Raw genomic sequence first — 21,517 nt, 5'->3', positions numbered from 1 at the left:
AACTGTGGAATCTTTACTAAGCCATTTATTCTCTCTAGACCTCAATTTCCTAATTTTCAGAATGAAGGAGTTGGAGTAGATAGTCTATAAGGAAAATTCTTTTCAGGGTTTCATATGACAATCCTAAAAGATCGGATGAGCTGGCTCCTTAACATGTACCGCACAGGATGAGAATGGGAACCTGCAGGCCCGACACGTCACCCATGGGTGGTGTGGCAGTGGAGCAGGTGGTTTTTTAAGCTTGGCTTGGTGGGGAGTAGAAAGAAACTGATCTCCAGAGTATGGTGTTACAGAGAAAAGAGAAATGATTTGACCTTATTTGTATTCCCAGGTTTCTCCCAATAAGTCATCCCAGGTTTATCCGAACCATCCCGGAGCTGAGTGTGCGGCCAAGGTGAGGGGAACCAGTAGCATGGTCTCCTGGGAAGAGCTCTGGGCCTTGGAAATAGGAACCCGGGACCTAGGGTTGTGACTGACTTTGCCTCTCTATCCAGGTTGACTTATTCTCTAGTTAGGATATTTGGCTCTCAGACAGCTATTTTGTGAGGTTAATCTGAAATTTAATGTAAAAACTGTATTCAGGGCTTAAGTATCATTTAAAGGCTTGATAGCGGTTCTGTTTGTAGGCATGTAACAAAAAGAAATAATTTTTGCTCTCGACCCAATTCCCTAAATAAACAACACCTAGCCAAGAATATCTGTTCTCTGAGTGAAGACTACTGTTTGGTGACTGGAATTTTAGGTCATGCTCTAGTGCAGTGATGGTGAACCTATGACACGCGTGTCAGAGGTGACACACGAACTCATTTTTTTGGTTAATTTTTCTTTGTTAAATAGCATTTAAACATATAAAATAAATATCAAAAATATAAATCTTTGTTTTACTATGGTCGCAAATATCAAAAAATTTCTATATGTGACACGGCACCAGAGTTAAGTTAGGGTTTTTCAAAATGCTGACACGCCGAGCTCAAAAGGTTCGCCATCACTGCTCTAGTGGATTCTACAGAGGGGAGTTCTAGGGGGGGATTCTAGGTGGAGAAGAAGTAAATGGTAGTTCCATGTAGTGGTGGGTGCAGTTTGGGATAATTTTTTCAGAAGATCTTAAGCATTTTGATCCATGGGCCTATCTGCTTCTGCTTCTTACATTAAAACAAAACACAGCCATTCAGAATCGATAGGCCATCAGTGAATGAAGCTAGGTTCATGGCTGTGCAAATGGCTCTGGAGACTTAGGGTTATTGTGGAAGGGCCTCTTAAGTAACTCTCAGGGGTGAGGTTTGGTCCGTGTCCTGAGATGATCAGAATAGAAGTGGAATATTTCTGAGAAGGCTTGTATCTGAGGTAAATATTCCTGAAACATTGAGTTCCAGATGCTAAGAACACTCTTAGAACTTCAAAGTAAGCCCTTTACTTCCAGAGCATTGAGATTTGGTAGAGCACATAATTCCTATTTGTTTAATATCTGGTTTCAGACACACACACACACACACACATATATTTTTATTGATTTCAGAGAGGAAGGGAGAGGTAGAGAAAAACATCAATGATGAGAAAGAATCATTGATCGGCTGCCTCCTACACGCCCCATACTGGGGATCGAGCTCGCAATCTGGGCTTATGCCCTTGGCCAGAATCAAACCTGGGACCTTTCAGTCCACAGGCCAACGCTCTATCCACTGAGCCAAACTGGCTAAGGGCGTTTTATGACTCCTTTGAAGTAAATTGTAGACTGATAACTTTCAGACCACATTTTCCTGTTGCTCTTCTGAGAAGAAAGAGAATCAGGAAAGTGATATTGGCAAGGTAGCATAGGGGACAAAGCCCTGGACTTTTGAGTCAGAGCCTGACTTCACCTTCTGCTTCAGTAGCATTAAATGAGTTTAATAATATCTACCCTGACTCATTCACACATGAGAGTGTTGTCACATTCAGTGAGAGCTTATTTGTGGAAGCAGTTCTGCTAAGTATAAAGCAATAGCTAAGTATTAAGAAATAATTAAAATACGTTTGTTTCCTAAAATTATAAAGATTATTGTAGGATACCTACTGTATAGCTTGCTCACACCTATGTGAGTGAAATGGAAAAGATTAGCTGTCATGCAAGTATTGTGAACCTTCCCCTGTAAGGAGAGAAATGGGGGTGTGGAGGGTGTGTATGAGTTGGGGTAATCCTATATAATCTGTCCATGGCCAGTTGGGGGAGGTGTTTTTAAGCCAGGGTTTGGTTTACTCTTTCCATTGCCTTTCTGCAAACAGTGTGCTGGAGAAGGATGGCCATGCTGCTCTCAACACTCACTCTGTTAGCCCTTTGGAGAAGATTAAACAGTACCAGGCTGGTCAGACCGTGACTTGCTTCTTGAAGAAGGTGAGTAGTGCATGCCTTACAATGTGATGCCATCCTTTTCTCAGAAGAAACGGAGAAGCTGGAGAGGGGCCATTAGCACTAGGCTTTGCTACCGTGGTGGTTCATGGGAGATGATAGGCCTTGCTCCTGGAAAACTTTCTGGCCTAATCGAGGAGCTAAATTTACAGCTTATGAAGCAACAGTTCAACATGTTTATAGATTAATTGTACAAAATGCAAAGAAAAATACACGATAGAGCAAGGTTTAAAATGAATGCGAGATTGGACTTTAGATTCTGGCCTTTTGTAAAGCAGATGTGATGCAAAACGATATGTAATTGGGTGACAGATAGTGTGTTCTAACCCCAAGTGGAGCGGGAGTTCAAAAAAGGGGAGAGATCAGTGAGAATTATACTGGTTGGGATATATTGGAGAGAAAGGTGGACTGGGCTTGACCTTGAGGAATAGCTCCTTCATTGTTGCCAGATTCTTCTATAAGTATCTGTCTGAGCATATCACTGGTGCTGACCCCTTTGTTTGCCTGTTGTAGACCTTCATAAACCCCACATGCCTTAAGGCTCTTCACAATCTGATCTCACCAATCTGGTGTACCAGTCGAGTTGAAAACCGCCTCTACCTCTTTCCCTTCTTACCTTTATTTGTATTCTATACCTGGAGTGCCCTCCATTCCTATTGCCTGTAATCCTTCAGGCTCCAGCACAGATAATCCTCCCTTATTACTGATTTCTCCTATATATTCCCATAGCATATTGTACTTTCTTCATGATGCTTGCTGCTCTAGTTATTTGCATACTTTCAATTGATTTATTCTCTGTAGACTGTCATCTCTTTGAAGGCAGGGCCTGGCCTTGATTTATCACTATCATGCCATGTGCATAATGGCTGCTTGATAGATGTTTTGTTAGATTGACTTGAATGTTGGGATGTGTGTTTAGAAGACTGTGTAAATAGTAAAGGATCAAGATCTAAACTGATCTAGAAATAAGACATTGAAGCTGCTTAATAGTCACTGGGCTCATCTGAGCTCTGTGGAGGCTGCGGAGGTCAGGGGAGGTGGTCCTGATGCTTGAGAGCCTCTCCAGGGTCTTTTTTGCTGAGCACCAAGAGGGAAGCACATCCTGCTGGGCTGGCGCAGGCTCTGAGCGAGACTCTGAGTGAAACCTATGAGAAGTAGAAGTTGAGCTTGGGCAATAGGATGTTGGAGTGGATTTCTGTCCTTTGGAACAATGTAGGATTAGAGTCCTTTCAACCCTGTGATTTTAGGAGATGATATTTTAATGAAGGTTAAAAAAGAAATGCTTGTATTTGTTTCATTCCATTTCTCCTCCTGTTTTTTCTCCTCAGTACAACGTGATTAAGAAATGGCTCGAGGTGGAGATTGCTCCAGACATCCGGGGAAGAATTCCCATGTTGCTCATTTCTCTTAGCTTTAAGGTCAGTTGCTCGAGATCCCTGGAGAGATCCTCAGGCGCCTTAAGCTTGGCTCGGTGTCTGCTGTGTGTTCATAGTAGGTACAAAGATTCAAGGATTGGTTTGGAGGACACTTGCTTTGGAGACTTAATGCTATGTGGTTTGGATAAATGATAGACCTTTCTTCAAACATGAGGAGTTTTCTTGTCCTTCCAGGTTCTGAAACATCCAGATAAGAAGTTCCAAATTGGCCAGGCCCTGAAGGCCACCGTGGTTGGTCCAGATTCCTCGAAGGCCTTCTTGTGTCTCTCACTCATAGGTGTGGTGATGAAATGGTACCTGGTCAGGAAGGGAGGGGGTGGAAAGGAGTGGGAAGGGGTCTTCTGTTATTGCCCAGGTTGAACGGTGCCTTGGGTATTAGAGTCCTCAGAAAGCTTCATGTGCTTGGTCCCTTCTTGTAACTATTTTCCTGGAGTTTTACTCTCTGGCCTGTGTTACTCAACTGCTGTCTGAGTCACCTTTACCTACACAGTTGGTTTCATTAGGTCTCAGAAAGGGTTGTCTACTACATAGCCCTGGGATCCTTGACTACATGGCATGTAATCTGGGTCTTCATGATCGTTCTGGTCCCAGCCAAAGTCTGGGTAGCTTACTCCCCAGCCGGTGGTTGGTGAGCATTCCACCTTCTTTCTTGGCTCATTTCCTCTTCCCTGAGTCAGGTTCCTTCTCCCTCCAGGTCCTCACAAGCTTGAAAAGGGGGAAGTGGCCATGGGCCGAGTGGTGAAGGTGACCCCCAACAAGGGGCTGACTGTCTCCTTCCCCTTCGGGAGGATTGGAAGAGTCAGCATATTTCACGTGAGCGACTCCTATTCAGAGGCGCCCCTGGAAGACTTCACCCCGGAGAAGATCGTCAGGTTGGCTCTGTTTTCTTCCTCTTTTCAGCTCTTTGTGGGATTGCGGTGTTTGTTTTTTTGTTTTTTAATTATAGACGTAATACATGATTATGTACCAGAAAAAAAATTGAATAGAAAATGAAAACTTATGTGGCTTCTTTTTTTTCTCTGCAACTTTTCACCATTACGTATTTTGGTCTTTGTCTTTCAAGTCTTTCACACATATATAGGTATAATTTCCCTTTATATAATAAAATTTTATTTATATACTTTTCTGCAACTTGCTTTTTTCTAATAGCAGCTTCTCATGATGTTTTTCTTTTCCCAGGCTAATATGTCTAAATCAACCTTGTTCTTTTACCTTATTTTTAACATATTTTTAGTATTCTGTCATGTGTTTTTTGTCATAATTTATTTAAAAAATTTTCCTGCTGATGAACAATAATGTTGAAGTAAATATCTTTGCATATGTTTCAATGCTGGTGTAAGTATATCTGTGAAATAAATCCCTAGAAGTAAAATGGGTCAAATGATGTTATATATTTTGCCTAAGTGCCCTTCAAAAAGATTGTGTTAGTTTATATCCCCATTTACACTAAATACAACTGCTCTTTCCTATCTCAAGCCATCAGCACCTGCCTGGCTTCTCAACCATTGATTAGAGCTGAACAGCACAAAAATATCCAAGGCCTGGGAGGACAAAAGGGAGTCAGAGAGAAATCCCGATCATCTCTGCTTTCTGTCTCTTAAGGCTAACAAAATGGGGGTGTGAGCTTCAGCGAAATATTTATTTTAAATAGGTTTATTTATAGCCACAGCTAAATAGATTTATTTAGTAACATTCAGTTATAATTCCTCCATTCGTCAAATGTGGATAGTAAATTAATTACGTAAAGGAGACGATCCCTCCAGGTCCTCTCCTGCTTTAGGGGTTATGATGCCGTGTTATAAAACGCAGACGCCTGTCACCAGGAAAATTTGGACTGTACCGTTGCTGAGATCCTTTCTACTGCTAAGATTCTATACTTTGTGACTTCAGGCTACTAATTGCCATTTTATATTTTTGGGTCTTTTTTTGTTAATTCTCACCCAAGGATATTTTTTCCATTAATTTTTAGAGAGAGTGTAAGGGAGGGGGAGAGACAGAGAGAGGGAAACATTGACGTGAGAGGCACATCGATTGGTTGCCTCTAACACATGCCCTGACCAGGGCCAGGGATTGAGTCTGCAACCGAGGTTTGTGCCCTTGACCCGAATCGAACCCGCGACTCCATTCCACGGGCTGACGCTCTATCCACTGAGCCAAACTGGCTAGAGTGAATTGCCATTTTAACGAACTGCCATATGTTTGGAAACCCTGCTTACCTCCTGGGAGCCTCCCCGTTCCGACCTTCCTGCCTGGCTGCCTGAGTCTGCACAGTCCTAGGTCATCCCCTCCTCACAGTTCCTGTTGCTGCTGTTTCTTCACTGAGTCACACACTCCCAGGACCTGACAAAGGGCTGCTCTCATCTCCTAAATACTCGCTATAAGACTGCGTCTGCCAGAGGGCTTACGTGTCTCCTCTTGTTTTCTTCTCTCACACCTTTTTGGGTAAGAAGAGGGGATAGTGTTATTTTTACCTGACAGACTAGTAAACTGAGGCTCAGAGAAGTGACAGGACTTGTCTGGAGTCCCTCAGCAGGTTTTCAACAGAAGGAAGCACAGAGCCCAGGCCTCCTGTCTCCTCGCTCTGGCCTGTTGGTCAGCCTGTGCAGAGGACACTGAGGCCCTGTGCTATCTCCTGAGATGCTCAAATGTCAGTATTCCCTTCTCGTTTGCTCTCATTCCAGGTGTTATGTCCTGTCCACTGCAGACGAGGTATTGACTTTGTCGCTGCGATCGTCCAGGTGGGTTTCTGTGTTTTGGGACAAGAGCAGGAGGACCACTTAGAGCACTGAAGAGGGCAGGGCCCCATGGATCTGATCTAGTCATTGGGCTTCCCACTTTCTTCTCTGATCGTCCACTGTAGAGCTTGCCCTATTCTTACCCCGAAAAGCCGAGCACATTCAGATTGCTAGAAGAACCTGTCTGCTAGGCTCTTGTTTCCAGGGAAGGGTTCACACATCCACATGTGGGTATTAAGGTCGCCAGATGGTAGCCCTGGTGAGGGAGATGACTTAGCCCCCAGGATCCCATAGTAGAAGTGAGTGTGTCATCAAGTGGATTGGCCTGAGGTCAGCTTGCTCCATGGTTAGAAATGGATGTTGATAAGGCCAAGGCTTTAGGTTTGAGGCTTGGTCAGCGTCTCCCTGTGTCAGCCAGCTCACAGCCATGTGTCCCTGGCTGACAGGACTTCAGGAGAGAGTAGGGCTGTGCTCTGTGTCGGCGATTTTCAATTGGTGTTTCGCTAGAAATTTTAAGACATGCAATACCTGACCAGTCAGGGGCACTGGCCTCTTTTCCCTTAGATTGTCAGTTTAGAAATGACAGTAGCCAACACAATAAATAGCTGTCTGCTGTGAATGAATCAAAATCATACCTATTTTTTTCAGATCAGCCAAAAACCGTATTTTTTAGTGTGCCGCAGAATTTTAGTAATTAGTTTATGTGTGCCATAAGATGAAAAAGGCTGAAAATCACTGCTCTCTATCTTATTGGACTTATTGGCAGGTCCAGAGTCATTCTTTGTACATAACAAGTTTGTATCCAGGTGAGGGGGGAGGATGGAGGAAAGGGGATTAGAGGTATGTGTATGTAAGCCTTTTATTCCTTTAGGACAAACCCAGAGACGAAAAGCAAAGTACCGGATCCCGAGATTAACTCCATCCAGGATGTTCAGGAGGGGCAGCTCCTGAGGGGCTATGTGAAGTCCGTGCAGTCACACGGCGTGCTCCTTGGGTGAGTGGAGTGGAGCCTGGGGTGTGGCCAGGCCAGTGCCCTCCCCGGGCCTGTCCTGGCCTGCAGTCCGCTGCATTCCTCGTCACCTTCTCTGAAGGGAATATGAAGAAGGAGATTCTATTTATTTTTTAAAAATATATTTTTATTGAGTTCAGAGAAGAAGGAAGGGAGAAAGAGAGATAGAAACATCAATGATGAGAGAGAGTCATTCATCAGCTGCCCCCTGCCCGCCCCACACTAGGGATCGAGCCCACAACCTGGGCATGTGCCCTGACCAGGAATTGAACCATGACCTCCTGGTTCATAGGTCGACATTCAACCACAGAGCCTTGCCAGCCGGGATCCATCAGTCTTTTAAATTCTAAGTTGTTTTTTCTTTTTACTTTAAAAAAGTTTTGACTTATTGTTATTTGGTGTTTTGGACAAAGCATATGGCATGTCAGTTTTAAGTACATGCAGATTTTCTTTGACTTAGTGTTTGATCACTATTTGTAAATGTTCTTTGAAATCATATAATGTTCACAACCACCAGCTATTACAGCCTTCTCTGCTATTAGGTTTCCTCATTTTTTTCTTGTCTTTCTATATATTGTGATGCCCTGGTGTGGGGTGAAAAGTACCCTGCGATCACATGTTCATTGTGCTTGATAATTTTTTCCAGTTTACAAAGCCCTCTGGGTCCTTTTGAATGCCAGGAACTTATGTCTGTCCTAAATCCTGGTCACAACTTGGGTGGTGGGACTCTTGTTGTTGTATTTGTGACCAGAGGACCCTCGTCTCTCTCCTGTCAGCCTTGGCCCCTCAGTGGTGGGATTGGCCCAGTATCCACGTGTCTCCCAGCACAGCCCGTCTGAGAAAGCCCTTTATGAGAGATACCTCCCCGAAGGGAAGCTGCTCACAGCCAAGGTCCTAAGGTAGGTGCCTTCTTCCCTCCCACCCCCTTCAGCCCTTTCTCTGGGAGGAGATTTAGAGTAAACAGACAGGACGGCTTGAGTAGTGGTGGGTGCAATGTTCTGATGAACGAAGCCCCTTTGTCTGGAACTTTCTCCCTCTGCTCTTAAAAGCAGATGTGGAGACATTTCTCTTCAGAGGCACCTGTTGTTGGGGACAAAGTAGGGGAACATCACAGCTGCCTCCTGTGTTTCACTACTAAGCCTGGGAAACGTGCAAATCGTTCCTAACCATACTAAATGGATTGCAAGATGGGTGGGGCAGGGCCCAGAAAACTGTGGGTCGATGAGGAGAGGACGGCCTGGCTGCCTGCTGTGCCGTGTCCTCTTCTGTTGCCTTCACTGTCCGCCCTCCCTCTCTTCCTGTCGCAGCGTGAACCACCAGAAGAACCTGGTTGAACTGTCGTTCCTCCCCAGCGACACTGGGAAGCCCGACGTGTTTCCTGCCTCCCCAGGACTGTCACCTCTAAAGCAAGGGGAGAAGCAAGTAGAGGTAGAGGAGAGAGACCACAAAGGAAAAGAAGAGAAGGAGAAGAAGAAGAAGAAGAACCAGAAAAGGAAGGAGAAGCAGAACCAGAAGGGGCAGGAGGAGGCCCAGCTGCCTAGCAAAGAGAAGAAAGAGCCCCAGAAACCACACGCAGAGAAGCAGGGCAAGCGGCCACATCGGGAGTCAGCAAGTGAGCAGGTACGTCCCCAGGGAGGATGGCCTCCCCACGTATGACAAGGAGAGCGATTCAGAAGCCCGGGGGCAGCTGCCTGGCCTTCTCTCGGACCCAGATTAGTGTGAGTTTGGAGGCTGGGTACTGGGTAGTGCCAGGAGGGGCAGGGGGAGCATTGCCCTGGGCTGTCCAAGAGTGCTCCTGGGCAAGTGGGGCGGCTCGGCATTTTCCTGCCTTCGTCTCAGGAAAGGGCAAACAAGAAGCAGAAGAAGGCTGCTCCGGCCGAGGAGGACGACAGTGGAGTTGAAGTGTATTATCGGGAAGGAGAAGAGGAGATGGAAGAGATCAGTGTGCTGCCCAAGGTGAGGGGGAGGCTGCTCTGGGGAGGGGAGACCTGGACTCCTGCCGAAGAGCTGGGTTCTTTTTGGCATCATCCTCTTTCTTTTTTTTTTTTTTTTAATATATTTTATTGATTTTTTACAGATCAGAAGGGAGAGAGATAGAGAGTTAGAAACATCGATGAGAGAGAAACATCGACCAGCTGCCTCCTGCACATCTCCTACTGGGGATGTGCCCACAACCCAGGTACATGCCCTTGACCGGAATCGAACCTGGGACCTTTCAGTCCGCAGGCCAACGCTCTATCCACTGAGCCAAACCGGTTCTGGCCATCCTCTTTCTTGTTTCCTGTAAGATATGAAGAGATGGGGCTGCTGGTTTCTTTAGTTGGTCATCAGCTCCCTGGGGAATAGGGACCCTGCCTTACCCATAGAGTGTGTTGCATAAAATAAATTGTAATCAGATTAAATTCTAATTTATTAGGTGGAACTGAATTAGATTAGTGGGGTGGGCAGGTAAAGAGGCGGCGTGGTGTTCCTGAGCTCGAGTTCCCCTCTGAAAAGTCAGAACAGTGCTACTTGAACTGAGGACTGGGTATGGAAGGGCTTCCCAGACTTTAGACCGCTCAGCCACGCTACCCGCCTTGGCTTCCCAGACTTTAGCTATCAGGTCTCTGCCACCCTCAGAACATTTATCATGTCCGTCCTAGCTTGACTGTTATTTTATACATGTGTTATTTTATATGTGTGTGACACACATGTATATGCACACATATATTTAAAAATGTGTCACCCAAATGAATTTATTTGCAAAGGAAGTTTTTTGTCACTACTATAAATTTACTGGGTGGACTGGGTTTGGCCCTGGGAGGAGGGCGTGGTGGGAGTCCTGCTCCTCCGGGCGAGATGGGGCTGGGGAACAGGGAGCAGCCTGAGCCGAGTGCCTTCCTCACACACCTCCATGCTCCTCCAGGGAAAGCAGACCAGGCCAGCAGAGGTGCCCCGGCTGCAGCTGTCTTCCGGCTTCGTTTGGGACGTGGGGCTAGAATCTCTGACCCCGGCCTTGCCACCTCGAAGAGAGAGCTCAGACAGCGAGGAAGACGAGAAGCCACAGCAGACCACGGTGTCGTATTTTGCAGGGACCCCTTGGTGCCAGTCTCCTGTGTCTGTCCTAGCCTGTGGGTGTCTCTTCTGGCAGGGTGGGGCGGTCTCGGGCTAGGGAGTATTTATAGACTTGGGGATTGCCCTGCCGACTCTTGGCTTCTATCACAGACCTGCCCAGGGTCTGAGGAGCTAATTACTCACTTGTTTTGGCCTTTCATAGCAGAAGAAGAAAAGCAAGAAGGAAAGGGAGCTGGAGAAGCAGAAGGCAGAGAAAGAGCTGTCCCGCATGGAGGAGGCGCTGATGGACCCTGGGCGACAGCCAGAGTCAGCAGATGATTTTGACCGATTGGTGCTGAGCTCCCCCAACAGCTCCATCCTGTGGCTGCAGTACATGGCCTTCCACCTGCAGGCCACAGAGATCGAGAAGGCCCGGGCCGTGGCCGAGAGGGCACTCAAGACCATCTCCTTCAGGTCTGGGCTTCGTCTCCCTGCTTTAGGGAGGGGCCTTTGGACAGGAAGGGCCTTGTCTCCCCAGGTTGCAGTCTGACAGCAGTTGGAGTGGCTGCCACCTGGGGTTCCCGGACTCTCAGATGTGCCGTCTGTGAAATAGATCTGCTCATCTAAAATTTATAGTCCTTTTCACTGTTAAGTTGGAGACTTAAATAATGTGCCCAACTTGGAGCAGAAGTAGAATAGGGAACACAGGGTGAAAACTCTGCATGTGGCCATTTTCCAGGCAGAGGGTAGAGTGAGTGCCCTGAGGCTGATGAAGGAGGAGTGGTGAACCTTTACTTTCATTCTCTTAGTCTGGGGAGAGAAGCAGACCAGAGATTCTGCTCCTTCCAGCTCAGACCTCAGCCTGATTGAGACCTGGTAGGCTTCCTTCCTGGGAATGGAGGTAGAGCCTCCGTCTGGGAGCCTCTGGCCCCGCAGTCAGGGTGGGGCTTCCTGCTGCTGTGAACTGCAGTGGGACAGGGCCTCTCAGGGCCTGCGCTTGAGGGCGGGAGCTGAGGACATGGTTGCAGCCTGGGGAGGAGGAGGATAGAGTTCCAGTCGACATCCCCGGAGTGGAGTGAAGGGCTCTTTGGGCTGAGATGATGGAGCTCATGCACCGACTGCTCTCCCTCCAGAGAGGAGCAGGAGAAGCTGAACGTGTGGGTGGCACTGCTGAACCTCGAGAACATGTACGGGTCTCAGGAGTCACTGACCAAGGTCTTCGAGCGGGCTGTGCAATACAATGAGCCTCTCAAGGTCTTTCTCCAGCTGGCTGACATCTACACCAAGTCAGAGAAGTTCCAGGTAGGAGTCTGGGCCTGGTGGCCTGCTGCCAGAGGGTCCCCAGCCACTCAGAACCTGTCTCCTCGGGGTCACGGAGGCAGCAGGGAAGAATCCCCATGTTCTGGATCCTGTTCTAGTCTTAAGACCTCTGTGTGCCATAGGATTAGTAGGGAGACTCCATCTTGTCAGGCCTCCTCATCTCTGGGAGCCTGCCCTCCCCTCAGTAGCTAGAATTGGGCCTGCGTAGCAGTTGGCATCTGTGAGCCCGTCTGGCTTCTCCCAGGGGAGCTGCCCGTCTTTATTGTTGCCCCCCTCTGTCGCATCACCTTCCCCAGCTTGCCTGGTCTTTCCCACAGGAAGCTGGTGAACTCTACAACCGGATGCTGAAGCGTTTCCGGCAGGAGAAAGCTGTCTGGGTCAAATATGGGGCCTTCCTTCTGCGGAGGGGCCAGGCTGGGGCCAGTCACCGTGTGATGCAGCGAGCCCTCGAGTGCCTGCCTCAAAAAGAGCGTGAGTGCCCAGCCCACTTTCGGCCCGATTCCTGAGCACATTGGGCTCGCCCACTTCTGGGCACAGGGGTTATGGGTCCCCTCATCTGAGGGTGGTGGCAGGAAGCCTCGTGGCGGTTACATACCTGTCTGTCTCTATTGATTGTATGCTCATGCATGTAATGCGTGTTGCAGTTAGCACTAATTCTGTTGCCCTTGCGCCCGGAGAGTAGGGTGTCTGCGGTGGGAGTCATAGGGCAGTGCCCACCTGTGTATGTGGCCCTGATCTACCCCACTGACCCTCTTGTCGCTACCTGTGTCTTGGGACACGAGCAGGGAGTCAGGAGTCAGACTCAGTCCCTGTGGCACATTGTGTTGTGGTGCGGGCTCTGCCTGTTTGTGTGCCTGAGTGTCCTCTCCCTGCAGACGTGGATGTGATCTCCAAGTTCGCCCAGCTGGAGTTCCAGCTGGGGGATGCAGAGCGGGCCAAGGCTATTTTTGAGAACACGCTGAGCACCTACCCAAAGCGCACGGATGTGTGGTCGGTCTACATCGACATGACCATCAAGCATGGCAGCCAGAAGGAAGTCCGGTGAGAGGGGCAGACAGACCGGGCTGAATTCCCCGTGGGGGTTGGGGACATTGGCCGAGCAGATGACTTTAGCACCCACAGCAGCTCCAGCATCCCCAGTTGTCTTACTCTGTCTGGAAAAACAGCTTTGACCTGACACGGCAGGTCCTATGGCATTCACTTTTCCAACGTCTTTTCCTGCCTCGGGCCAGCCTCTGGTCGGTATCTGGAACCTTGGGTGGGAGGTAGGCTGGCCACTCTCCTGGGGTCCGGAGACTTGGGTTTCCCTCATAATTAACACTGTACCTGACTCTCACTGTAGAGAATGTTCACAGGCATAACTCACTGTTGTCCGCCAGCATCCCCACAGGCAGGGAGGATTGGAGATGGGTAGACAAGTTCCAGAAAGAACTAGTGCCTCCCCTCAGCCCACCAGTGAGCTTTAAGCAGAGCTTTTCTCACAGATGCGTGTCTCATGTGTGTTCCCTCCCAGTAGCTTTGTCCTGATTTACTGTGTGACTTTAGGCCAGTAAGTCCTTTAACATTTCTGGGTGTCTGTCTGCTCACCTGGACGGGAAGGGTGGTATTCTCTCGCTCTCCCAGTGGACATGATGGGAGTGGATGATGGTAGTAAAAATGAAGCTAGAAGTGGGAGTGCTGGGTGACAGAGGGCCTGCTCCAGAGCCTGAGAGCAAGTGGGGAAGGTTAGCCAGGAGTCGAGTGGCGGGGGACCGAGAGGCAAACGCTGCCCTGCCCTCCTCACAGGGACATCTTCGAGCGCGTCATTCACCTGAGTCTGGCCCCCAAGCGAATGAAATTCTTCTTCAAGCGCTACCTGGACTATGAGAAGCAACACGGCACCGAGAAGGACGTGCAGGCAGTGAAGGCGAAGGCCCTGGACTACGTGGAGGCTAAGAGCTCCGTGTTGGAGGACTAGCTGCAGGCTGGCTCCGGACAGCCCCTGCCGCAGGGCCCAGCCCACCCAAACCTCAGGCACCCGGCAGTTGGCAACTGTGTTGCCTGGGGTCTCTATTTATATGCTGCTTTTTCTGCAGCAACTTTGGGACAATCCTGAGGATAAAAAGGCGTTTCTTATAAATTCCTTTTTTTACTTTGTTTCAAGTACCAATTGCATTTTTCTCCTTTTCTGAGACTGCTCCGGTTTCTCCTTCATGGGAGTTCCCAGCAGCAGGACGGCTGACTCCTGACCATCTTTGGCCCTGGCAGGCTCTTGGTATAGTCAGGGGGGTCAGCAGGGTCCAGGAAGTAGGCCCCTCCTTTAGATCCTGGAGTCTCTGGGCATTCTGTTAGCCTCAGCTCAGCCTTGTACCCTTTTGTGGAGGCTGTGAGTTGGGATGGAAGGACAAAGATAGAGCCCAGGAAGGAAAATTGAGGCACCTGAGAGGAAAGCCACCTGGTGATGTCACCTCTCAGCCCAACAGGGCCAGGTGACCCAGCCTCTCCAAATGGGTGTCTCATTGTATAATGCGGCTAAAAAGTCCTACCTTGCAGGGTTTTGTGGATGAAGTGAGAGCATGTATGTCGTATGCTGCCTGGCAGGCAGGAGTCTCGGTGAGGACCTACACTGGTGTGCTGTGTGGCTCTGGGGAGAGCCCCCTTCTAGCTCCTCTGGGAGAATGATTGCTGGGCGCAGGGCATTGACTGACTTGATGGTTATTCCTTGAGTCCTGAGGGAGAGGTGATATGATGGGCCCAGGCCTCCCTCATAAAATTCCCAGAAAGACAGTCTCTCTGCATCATTTGATAAGTAATGATCTCGTACGGTCCAGGGATCTTGGAGGCCAGCACAGACCCAGCTAGTTGTTAAAGCCAGTTCTTTTTTGGCTTGGTCTTAAGAGAGTGAATCATTTTCTTTGGCAGAGTTTTAAATGTCCCGAGAGCTAGGGAGCTTTTCCATGGGCAATGACTGAGTCATGTGCCAGGAAGCAGGGCCAGGACAAGGGAGGGCATCAAAGGTTTCCGAGGTGATGGAGGCAATCGGGCAAGGTGAGCGTGGGAGGGAGGAGGAGCCAGGGCTGGGCTATGAGAGCTAGTCTTCCCTACTGAGTGCAGGATCTTCTGACCCAAGAAATTAAAGCTGAGCTTCCCTCCAGGGGAGACTAGGCTCCCTCTGTTCCGCCAGATCAAGTGAGATACCTGAATCCAGCTGCTAAGGGGTCATCAGCCCCAGAGCTTTCCCTCCTGTGGGAGCCCCTGCCCTCCCTCCTGTCCATTTGAGCCCTGCCCAGGGTCTCCCTGTCCCCTTCCCTCTGTCCCCACGATCACCGATCCGCTGTGGCATGTCCCATCCAATCACATAGACAGCGAGTCCTTTATCCTTAGAAAAGCTTTATCAAAAATGTAAACATATAAAATAAAGCCAGTGGCATGCATCGAAGGGCAGCTTCCCAGCTGAGCACCACTGAGCTGGGTGTCCATAAGCAGTTAGACACAAATTAACTGCACAATATCCTATACAATGAGCCTGCTGGCAGGTTTCACTGTCACCTCGCTGTGCTGGCCAGGGCTTCTCAGCCTTGGAGCCCACCAGTAAAAGGTCCTCCACATCATAGCTGATTAAGGACCAGTTCTGAGTACGAGTCTTCCCTCCGAAGCTGTTGACCAGGTGGCTGATGGCAGTACGAGAGAGGAATTCTTTAGGTCGGAGAGCCTTCCTTTCACGCTGACCACATTGTGCATTAGCTCTCTCCTCTGTACCCAGATTACTTTGTTTCTTTCTCTTGGTCTGTTTTCCCAAAAAGCTATGGTTAAAAGAAAAAAAAACCTGATGCTGATGTGAGCAGACAGTGGGCTTCAGTGTTGGACCAAGGATTGCCATTTGCAAAGAGTGTGGGAACAGGAACCTTAGGAGACAAGCAGGGCCATCTCCATGTTGTCCGGGGCTGTGCCGTTGCCTGGCAGCCCCTGGGCCCACTTGTGCAGGCGGCTGTAGAGGGGGAGGCCCTGGTTCTCACGGTACAGATAGACGCCAGTGATGGCGTTCCACTGCGGCCGCGGCTGTGTGCCTCCCACGGGGAACTTGGCTACCAGCTCCTCATCGTCCTTGTCGAGGGCCACGAAGCCGAAGAAGCGGCGCACGTTGTTGGCGGCCAGCACCCTGGAGTGCACCTCGGCGGTGCGCTGGAAGAGCTGCTCCTCGTTGTTGCGGTACTGCGTCCAGTAGGCCTCCTGGCGGTAGCTGAGTGGTGAGCAGTAATGCTTGAGGCACTTGGTCAGGAACACCAGGACGGCCACCACACCTATGAGCAGCCACCCAAAGAGCTGGCCAGAGAAGGGGCAGGGTGAGGAGGGCAAGTTGCTGTCTGGACCCCCACCCGCCCAGGTTGAGATAGGGGCTGGGCTGGGCTGAACCTGGGCCTCAGAACCCCCTCAGAACTGGCCCTCACTTCCCTGAATGAAGATTCTGCTTCTATAAGGGAAGCAGGCCCTTCTGGTTATAATTTCACCGCTTTTTCCTTACTCTTTCGAATTCACAGTTTCTTAGACTTTGCCTCCTGCATTTTCTGCCATTTCTTTTCCTTTTTAAAAAAAAATAATTTTTTTATTTTTTATTGATTTCAGAGAGGAAGAGAAAGGGAGAAAAAAATAGGAACATCAGTGATGAGAAAGTATCAATTGGCTGCCTCCCGCACACCCCCTACTGGGGATTAAACCAGCAACCCAGGCATGTGCCCTGACCAGGAATCAAACTGACCTCTTGCCCTGACTGGTTTGGCTCAGTGGATAGAGCATCGGCCTGCGGACTGAAGGGTCTCAGGTTCGATTCCGGTTAAGGGCATGTACCTTGGTTGCGGGCACATCCCCAGTAAGGGGTGTGCAGGAGGCAGCTGATCGATGCTTCTCTCTCATCGATGTTTCTAACTCTCTATCCCTCTCCCTTCCTCTCTGTAAAAAATCAATAAAATATATTTAAAAAAACAACAACTCTGACCTCTTGGTCCATAAGTCAGTGCTCAACCACTGAGCCACACGGGCCGGGCTCTGCTGCCATTTCTTTAGCCCCAAGGTTTACCCCCCTCCATTACGTCATGTCAGCCCATCAAAATCCAGGTCAAACTGCCAGGCTCAGCCCAGATGCCACCTCTTGCCATCCCTACCTCCCCCATGGCCTGGTCCTTACTCTCTGCCTCGATTTGAAAACGCCCATGTGCTTCTCTCAAACACTTGCTTGGGTGTGAGCCTATTTCCCCATTTGCTCCTTTAGAGAGATCTGTGGGCTTTTGATCATCAAATTTTATTTCTATGTCTTTCATCTCCCATCTCCTTTGGTGCGTCTCCAACCCTGCTTCTCTGTTTGTGTTGCTTACGTACCTGAGAGACCTTATAAAGAATCTTATGCTCTTCCCTATCTGTTCCTCGTTCCCTGTTTCTCTAAGTCAATGCTTCCAGCTCAGTTTTTCTGTTTCTGCCCAGGTCTCTGCTCTTCTGTCCTCTGACCAACCTTCACTCCCTCAGGACTAAGCCAAGGCTGAGGCTAGAAGCAGGGCAGCAGCTTCCTGGGTCAAAGGACTGCCGTATGTCAGCAGTGCCTGAGGCTAATTCATTGCTGGCCCCGGCCTTCCTGGGATAGGAACATTCTGGTCCCAGGAGCTAGCCACACCCCACTATCAGCTCATGGCCCATAGCAAATATTTCATAGGCTTGCAGGATTTGTGCTCCATCTGGCTGGAGTAAGGGGTTTAATGCATGACTGGGATCAAGGCTCAGTCTGAGCCAGGACATTCCCTTTAACATTTAAAACGTATTAGTGACTGAATTGACCTTTGTCCCACCAGACACCAACCCATGGGGTTACCCAGCTCTGATGCCTGATGCTGATTAGTGCTTTCCTGGAGACCTTGGCCCCTGGGGACCAACTCCAGCTCTAGCACAGAGCCATCCCGACACCCGCCCCCTCCCAGCCACCACCAAAAGGAGAAAAAAGGGGTGCTTTCCTTTGCACACCTTACCTGGGACTCATACTTGAGCCTGCGACTGACCTCCTCCCGGAAGCCTGACAGGTTGGCGGGGCCCTCCCCGCAAGGGAACCTGGCCAGGATTTCTGTGGCATGGTCTCGCGGGAAGCCCTCTCCCCCGGCTGTGAGCGAGGAGGGATCCACAAACTCGCTGAGAGCACAGACATAGGCCTCACCGCGCAGCAGGGAGATGACAGACCAGGTGATGGGGGCCACGGCCGCGCGGCCCAGGATGGAGCTCAGGAGGAGGAAGGTGGGGGCAGCCGAGCAGTTCTTGGTTCTCCGGTACTGGCACTCGGTGACGAGGTTCCAGGTGTGGTTGTTGAGGATGACGCCGATGATGAAGAGTGCTAGGGCGGGCACCCCGATGGCCGTCAGCCCGTACAGGTAGTTCCTGGCCGGCGAGCAAGGGCAGTGGAAAGCCACCACAGAGAACAGCTCCTGGCTGCCCACCGTGCCCAGTGCCACCAGCCCATTGAAAATCATCACGTCCTTGCTCTTGAAGAAAAGCGATAGAAAGCGGAAGTTCTCGGCGATCAGGGCTGCCATGGTGAGAGGTCGGCTGGAGGACTGGCTGCAGGGGTGGAGACAGGCGGTGACAGGGGTCGACGGTGCCTGGTGAGACTAGCAAAGAGTGCAGGCAGGTGGGCACCTGAGGGCAGGGCACGGTCCTGTCATTCTATCACCTAGAGTGGCCGGCCTGGTACGCCCTGCGGAGAGCAGATAACGGATAAATGTTTGCCTCTGAAAATGGGGAGAGAGGGGACCTTGTGTGTTCAGGCTGGTGAGAAGGGAAGGAGATGGGGAGCTCCGGGGCCTGGTGGGAAGGATGGCAGCCACATTTCACTGAGCTCCTGCGTTACAGTCCTCGTTGCCCAGCACCAGGACCCACACTGAGCTGTCATATTCCTCGTGTATAGAAGGTGGAGGCTCCTGAGGGGGAGCGGCTTCGCAGGGCCACATAAGTGGCTGAGACCACACCTCAGGTCTATCTGCCTCTGACACAGGTTCGTGTTGCTACTGCAAGATTCTCTCGAGGTGGAGGTTAGGAATGGCCCTGTGGCCTTGGGGAATGTGGGACGTTGACTGGCTTTCCCACTGGGATTCCAGGCTGAGGGACCCAGGACTGTTTGGAGGGTGTGTCCTCAAAGGGGTATAGAAGCTGGAGTGGGTGTCCTGGTGGATAAGGGACTTGGACTTGACCCTGTGATGTGGGGCAGGTGGAGGAAGGTAGTGAACCTGGTTCAGCATCCCTGGTGTCCATAAGAACCTTTCCATCTTGGAGACCTCAGGCTCTGGACTGGTTTAGGACATCCTGACTCAACACTCTTCATGACTTTTCTCTGGGCCTCAGTGTCCTCATCTACGAAAAGAGCATAAATCATTCTGGTCCTTGCTCCCTTAGGAATGAATGCTGGAGGGGAGGAAGGGCATACACAATGCCTGCTAATTGTCCTGTAGGACACTTTGTCCCTCCATCTCTCTCACCCTGTGGAGCCTTCAGGGTGCTCCCAGAGGTGAGGCAGGGTGGGATGATTCTCCTTCCTGCAAAGATCAGGCAACTAAGGTCTAAAGAGGATAAAATAACTTGCTTGGGGCCATTCAAATGTGGAGGTGCTCAGGCGGGACTTTAACCACAACCTCAGGAGGCCTAAAAATGGACCAGGGTGAGTCAAGCTAAATGAGTCCTGCATTGCTCTGTGCCCATCTACGAAAGCCCTGGTGAACCTCCCCTTCCTCACCCACTACCCGTTCCCTATCCAGCAGCCCCCCAGCAGCCCTCTTGCACCAGGTCCCTGGACTCAGGGATCACACAGCTGCCAGCGACAGGAAGCCTTGATGAAGCTAAGGCTCGGCTGTGCTCGCCACTGGCTCTGCCCCACTGGCTCTGCCTTGGTCTGGGCTGCAGCAGCGCTGGCAGCCTGCCAGGAAGTGGTCGTGGCCTAGGCTCCAGGCTGGTTCCGCCCCAGCTGCCTTCCCAGGCTCCACCCACACAAGCCAGAAACAAGCCAGGGTGTGGCCTGGCCCCATGTGTCCTTCTCCCCATCCCTGGGGTGAAAAAAATCCATAGGCCAGGAGGGGGGTGGGTAGATGTGGAAGAGGGCTTAGAGGGGATAAATGGTGATGGAAAAATAAAATAAAAATTTTAAAGATCCCATAGGCCAGAGGAAGCCAGGGAGTTGGGGGCTGGTGTGGGCAGCTAAATAATGTGAGGAGACTTGCCCATATTTCCTACTATGCCTCCTCTCTGCCCAGGTTGCCAGATGGGCAGGGCGAGCTGGCTGACCATGTGTGGGATGCCAGGAGATGGAGGCAGAGAGGGATCCAGCTCACAGCCCAGGGCTCCAGTCTAACTCCCTGGAAAAGGGAGTAATATTGCTGGGGATGAATGGGTTAAAAGCAGCCCCTTCTCCCTCTTCCTCCTCCCGCCCCCGCGCCCCCCCCCCTTGGTTTCAAGGTTCCTAATGAGCTCTGTGGGAGGCCCTGGGTTTATAAACTACAAAGTGGGGTATAAGATGCCTGAACACTGGTGGGCAGAGGCGGGACCAGGCCAGCTTCTGAGACTACTGCCCCTTTCCCCCCAGCTGGGAGTGAGACCTCCAGCAACAGTCAGGACAGGGGTCAGGTGGCTGGGGGAGGGACAGGATTGGCCCCTGCCAGAGTTAGGGTGGGGAGGGGGGGAGCGGGTGCCGAGCGGGGGTGGGGGGGGGGGGGCGGGGATGCCTCAGCTAGGGGCCTCTCTCCAAGACAATCCCTCTGGGCAGCCTCAGATTGGCCCTGCCCTGCTCACCTGTCACCAGACACACCCCAGGGAGGGGACCTTCCTTACCTGGGACCAGCGGCAGACAGGCACGGCAGAGTGGCTTTGGCCTCCTTGTGGCTGGGCTCTCTGAGTGGCGCTCAGACTTGGGAGCGTGGGGCCTGTTGGGGTGGGGCTGTTCCACCGAAGTGCCTTCTGTAGACCATGCCCTCCAAGAACTCTCTCTCACTTTCTTCTGCACAGCTGGGGGAGCCCTCAGGAAAGTTTAACTCCAAAAAGAGGAGGAAACAGCGGGATGGAGCTTGCACGCCAGTGAGTGGAAAACATCCCCGAGCCAGGCAGAGGAGGGCGGGCAGCAGAGGGCGGTGCAAGAGGAGAGGAAGTTGGGCTGCCTGTTGAGCAGCTCTTGGCCTGCGGCCTGAGCCTGGCGCTGCCTGCCTTCCCGAAGAAGAGAGCTGCTGCCGGAGCCCACCTGGTAGTGCCCTACACCAGTGGGACTGGTTCCGGGGCCAGGCTGGGGGCCTGTGGGAGAACTGGCCTGGGCCTGCCTTCCCAGCCAATTACAAGAGCAGCCCCTATGCTTGACACCCTGCCCCCACCCTGGCTAGACAGAAGCTGCTGGGACAAAACCTGGCAGGGTTAGGGGAGAGATGCCATCAGACTGAAGCTGACCCATCACAGGATATGCAAGGCTAGGCCTGCCCCCTGCCCGCAGCCTCCACCCAACCCCACCCCTCTGCTGGCCCTTCTCCTTCAGCCACTGCCAGGACAAATCCTTCCATCCAGACTCCAGCTAACTCCTCAGTTACTGCTTCCAATCTCAGAGGACTGGTGATAGAATTCT

General features: G+C 50.8%; 2 protein-coding genes across 6 annotated transcripts in view; one reads left to right on the top strand and one right to left on the bottom strand.

Moving 5' to 3' along the window:
* Positions 1 to 14,052, top strand: part of PDCD11 (programmed cell death 11) — a 40,002-nt gene extending 25,950 nt beyond the window's left edge. The window contains exons 21-36 of one of the 2 annotated variants that reach the window (XM_070432358.1): positions 332 to 394; positions 2,260 to 2,368; positions 3,712 to 3,801; positions 3,994 to 4,096; positions 4,514 to 4,691; positions 6,501 to 6,557; positions 7,426 to 7,548; positions 8,340 to 8,462; positions 8,871 to 9,183; positions 9,403 to 9,519; positions 10,469 to 10,618; positions 10,823 to 11,070; positions 11,730 to 11,898; positions 12,234 to 12,387; positions 12,792 to 12,957; positions 13,702 to 14,052. In XM_070432358.1, the coding sequence (XP_070288459.1) occupies positions 332 to 394; positions 2,260 to 2,368; positions 3,712 to 3,801; positions 3,994 to 4,096; positions 4,514 to 4,691; positions 6,501 to 6,557; positions 7,426 to 7,548; positions 8,340 to 8,462; positions 8,871 to 9,183; positions 9,403 to 9,519; positions 10,469 to 10,618; positions 10,823 to 11,070; positions 11,730 to 11,898; positions 12,234 to 12,387; positions 12,792 to 12,957; positions 13,702 to 13,873 (2,335 nt within the window). In that variant the 3' untranslated portion in view covers positions 13,874 to 14,052. Of the gene's footprint in view, positions 1 to 331; positions 395 to 2,259; positions 2,369 to 3,711; positions 3,802 to 3,993; positions 4,097 to 4,513; positions 4,692 to 6,500; positions 6,558 to 7,425; positions 7,549 to 8,339; positions 8,463 to 8,870; positions 9,184 to 9,402; positions 9,520 to 10,468; positions 10,619 to 10,819; positions 11,071 to 11,729; positions 11,899 to 12,233; positions 12,388 to 12,791; positions 12,958 to 13,701 lie in introns of both variants that reach the window. The other variant, XM_070432357.1, reaches the window with a different exon arrangement.
* Positions 14,053 to 15,167: 1,115 nt separating this feature from the next.
* CALHM2 (calcium homeostasis modulator family member 2) lies at positions 15,168 to 21,034 on the bottom strand. Of its 4 annotated transcripts, XM_070431825.1 has the most exons (4): positions 20,743 to 21,034; positions 19,152 to 19,275; positions 17,907 to 18,622; positions 15,168 to 16,218 (listed from the first exon to the last, which is right to left on the bottom strand). In XM_070431825.1, the coding sequence occupies exons 3-4, from the start codon at positions 18,459 to 18,461 to the stop codon at positions 15,802 to 15,804; spliced, it is 972 nt and encodes a 323-aa protein (XP_070287926.1). In that variant the 5' UTR covers positions 18,462 to 18,622; positions 19,152 to 19,275; positions 20,743 to 21,034; the 3' UTR covers positions 15,168 to 15,801. The 4 variants fall into 4 exon arrangements, with proteins under 4 accessions (XP_070287926.1, XP_070287927.1, XP_070287928.1 ...); XM_070431826.1 differs by lacking the exon at positions 19,152 to 19,275; XM_070431827.1 differs by lacking the exon at positions 19,152 to 19,275 and having other exon boundaries at positions 17,907 to 18,536.
* Between the last annotated feature and the right edge of the window lie 483 nt (positions 21,035 to 21,517).

The sequence above is a fragment of the Myotis yumanensis genome, unplaced genomic scaffold (genome assembly GCF_028538775.1).
Source record: "Myotis yumanensis isolate MYYU_CA2020_CCGP unplaced genomic scaffold, mMyoYum1.0.hap1 SCAF_13, whole genome shotgun sequence".
In the NCBI taxonomy this organism is placed as follows: domain Eukaryota; kingdom Metazoa; phylum Chordata; class Mammalia; order Chiroptera; family Vespertilionidae; genus Myotis; species Myotis yumanensis.
The sequence above is the reverse complement of the archived record's forward strand: the minus strand, read 5'-3'. Positions and strand labels throughout refer to the sequence as shown.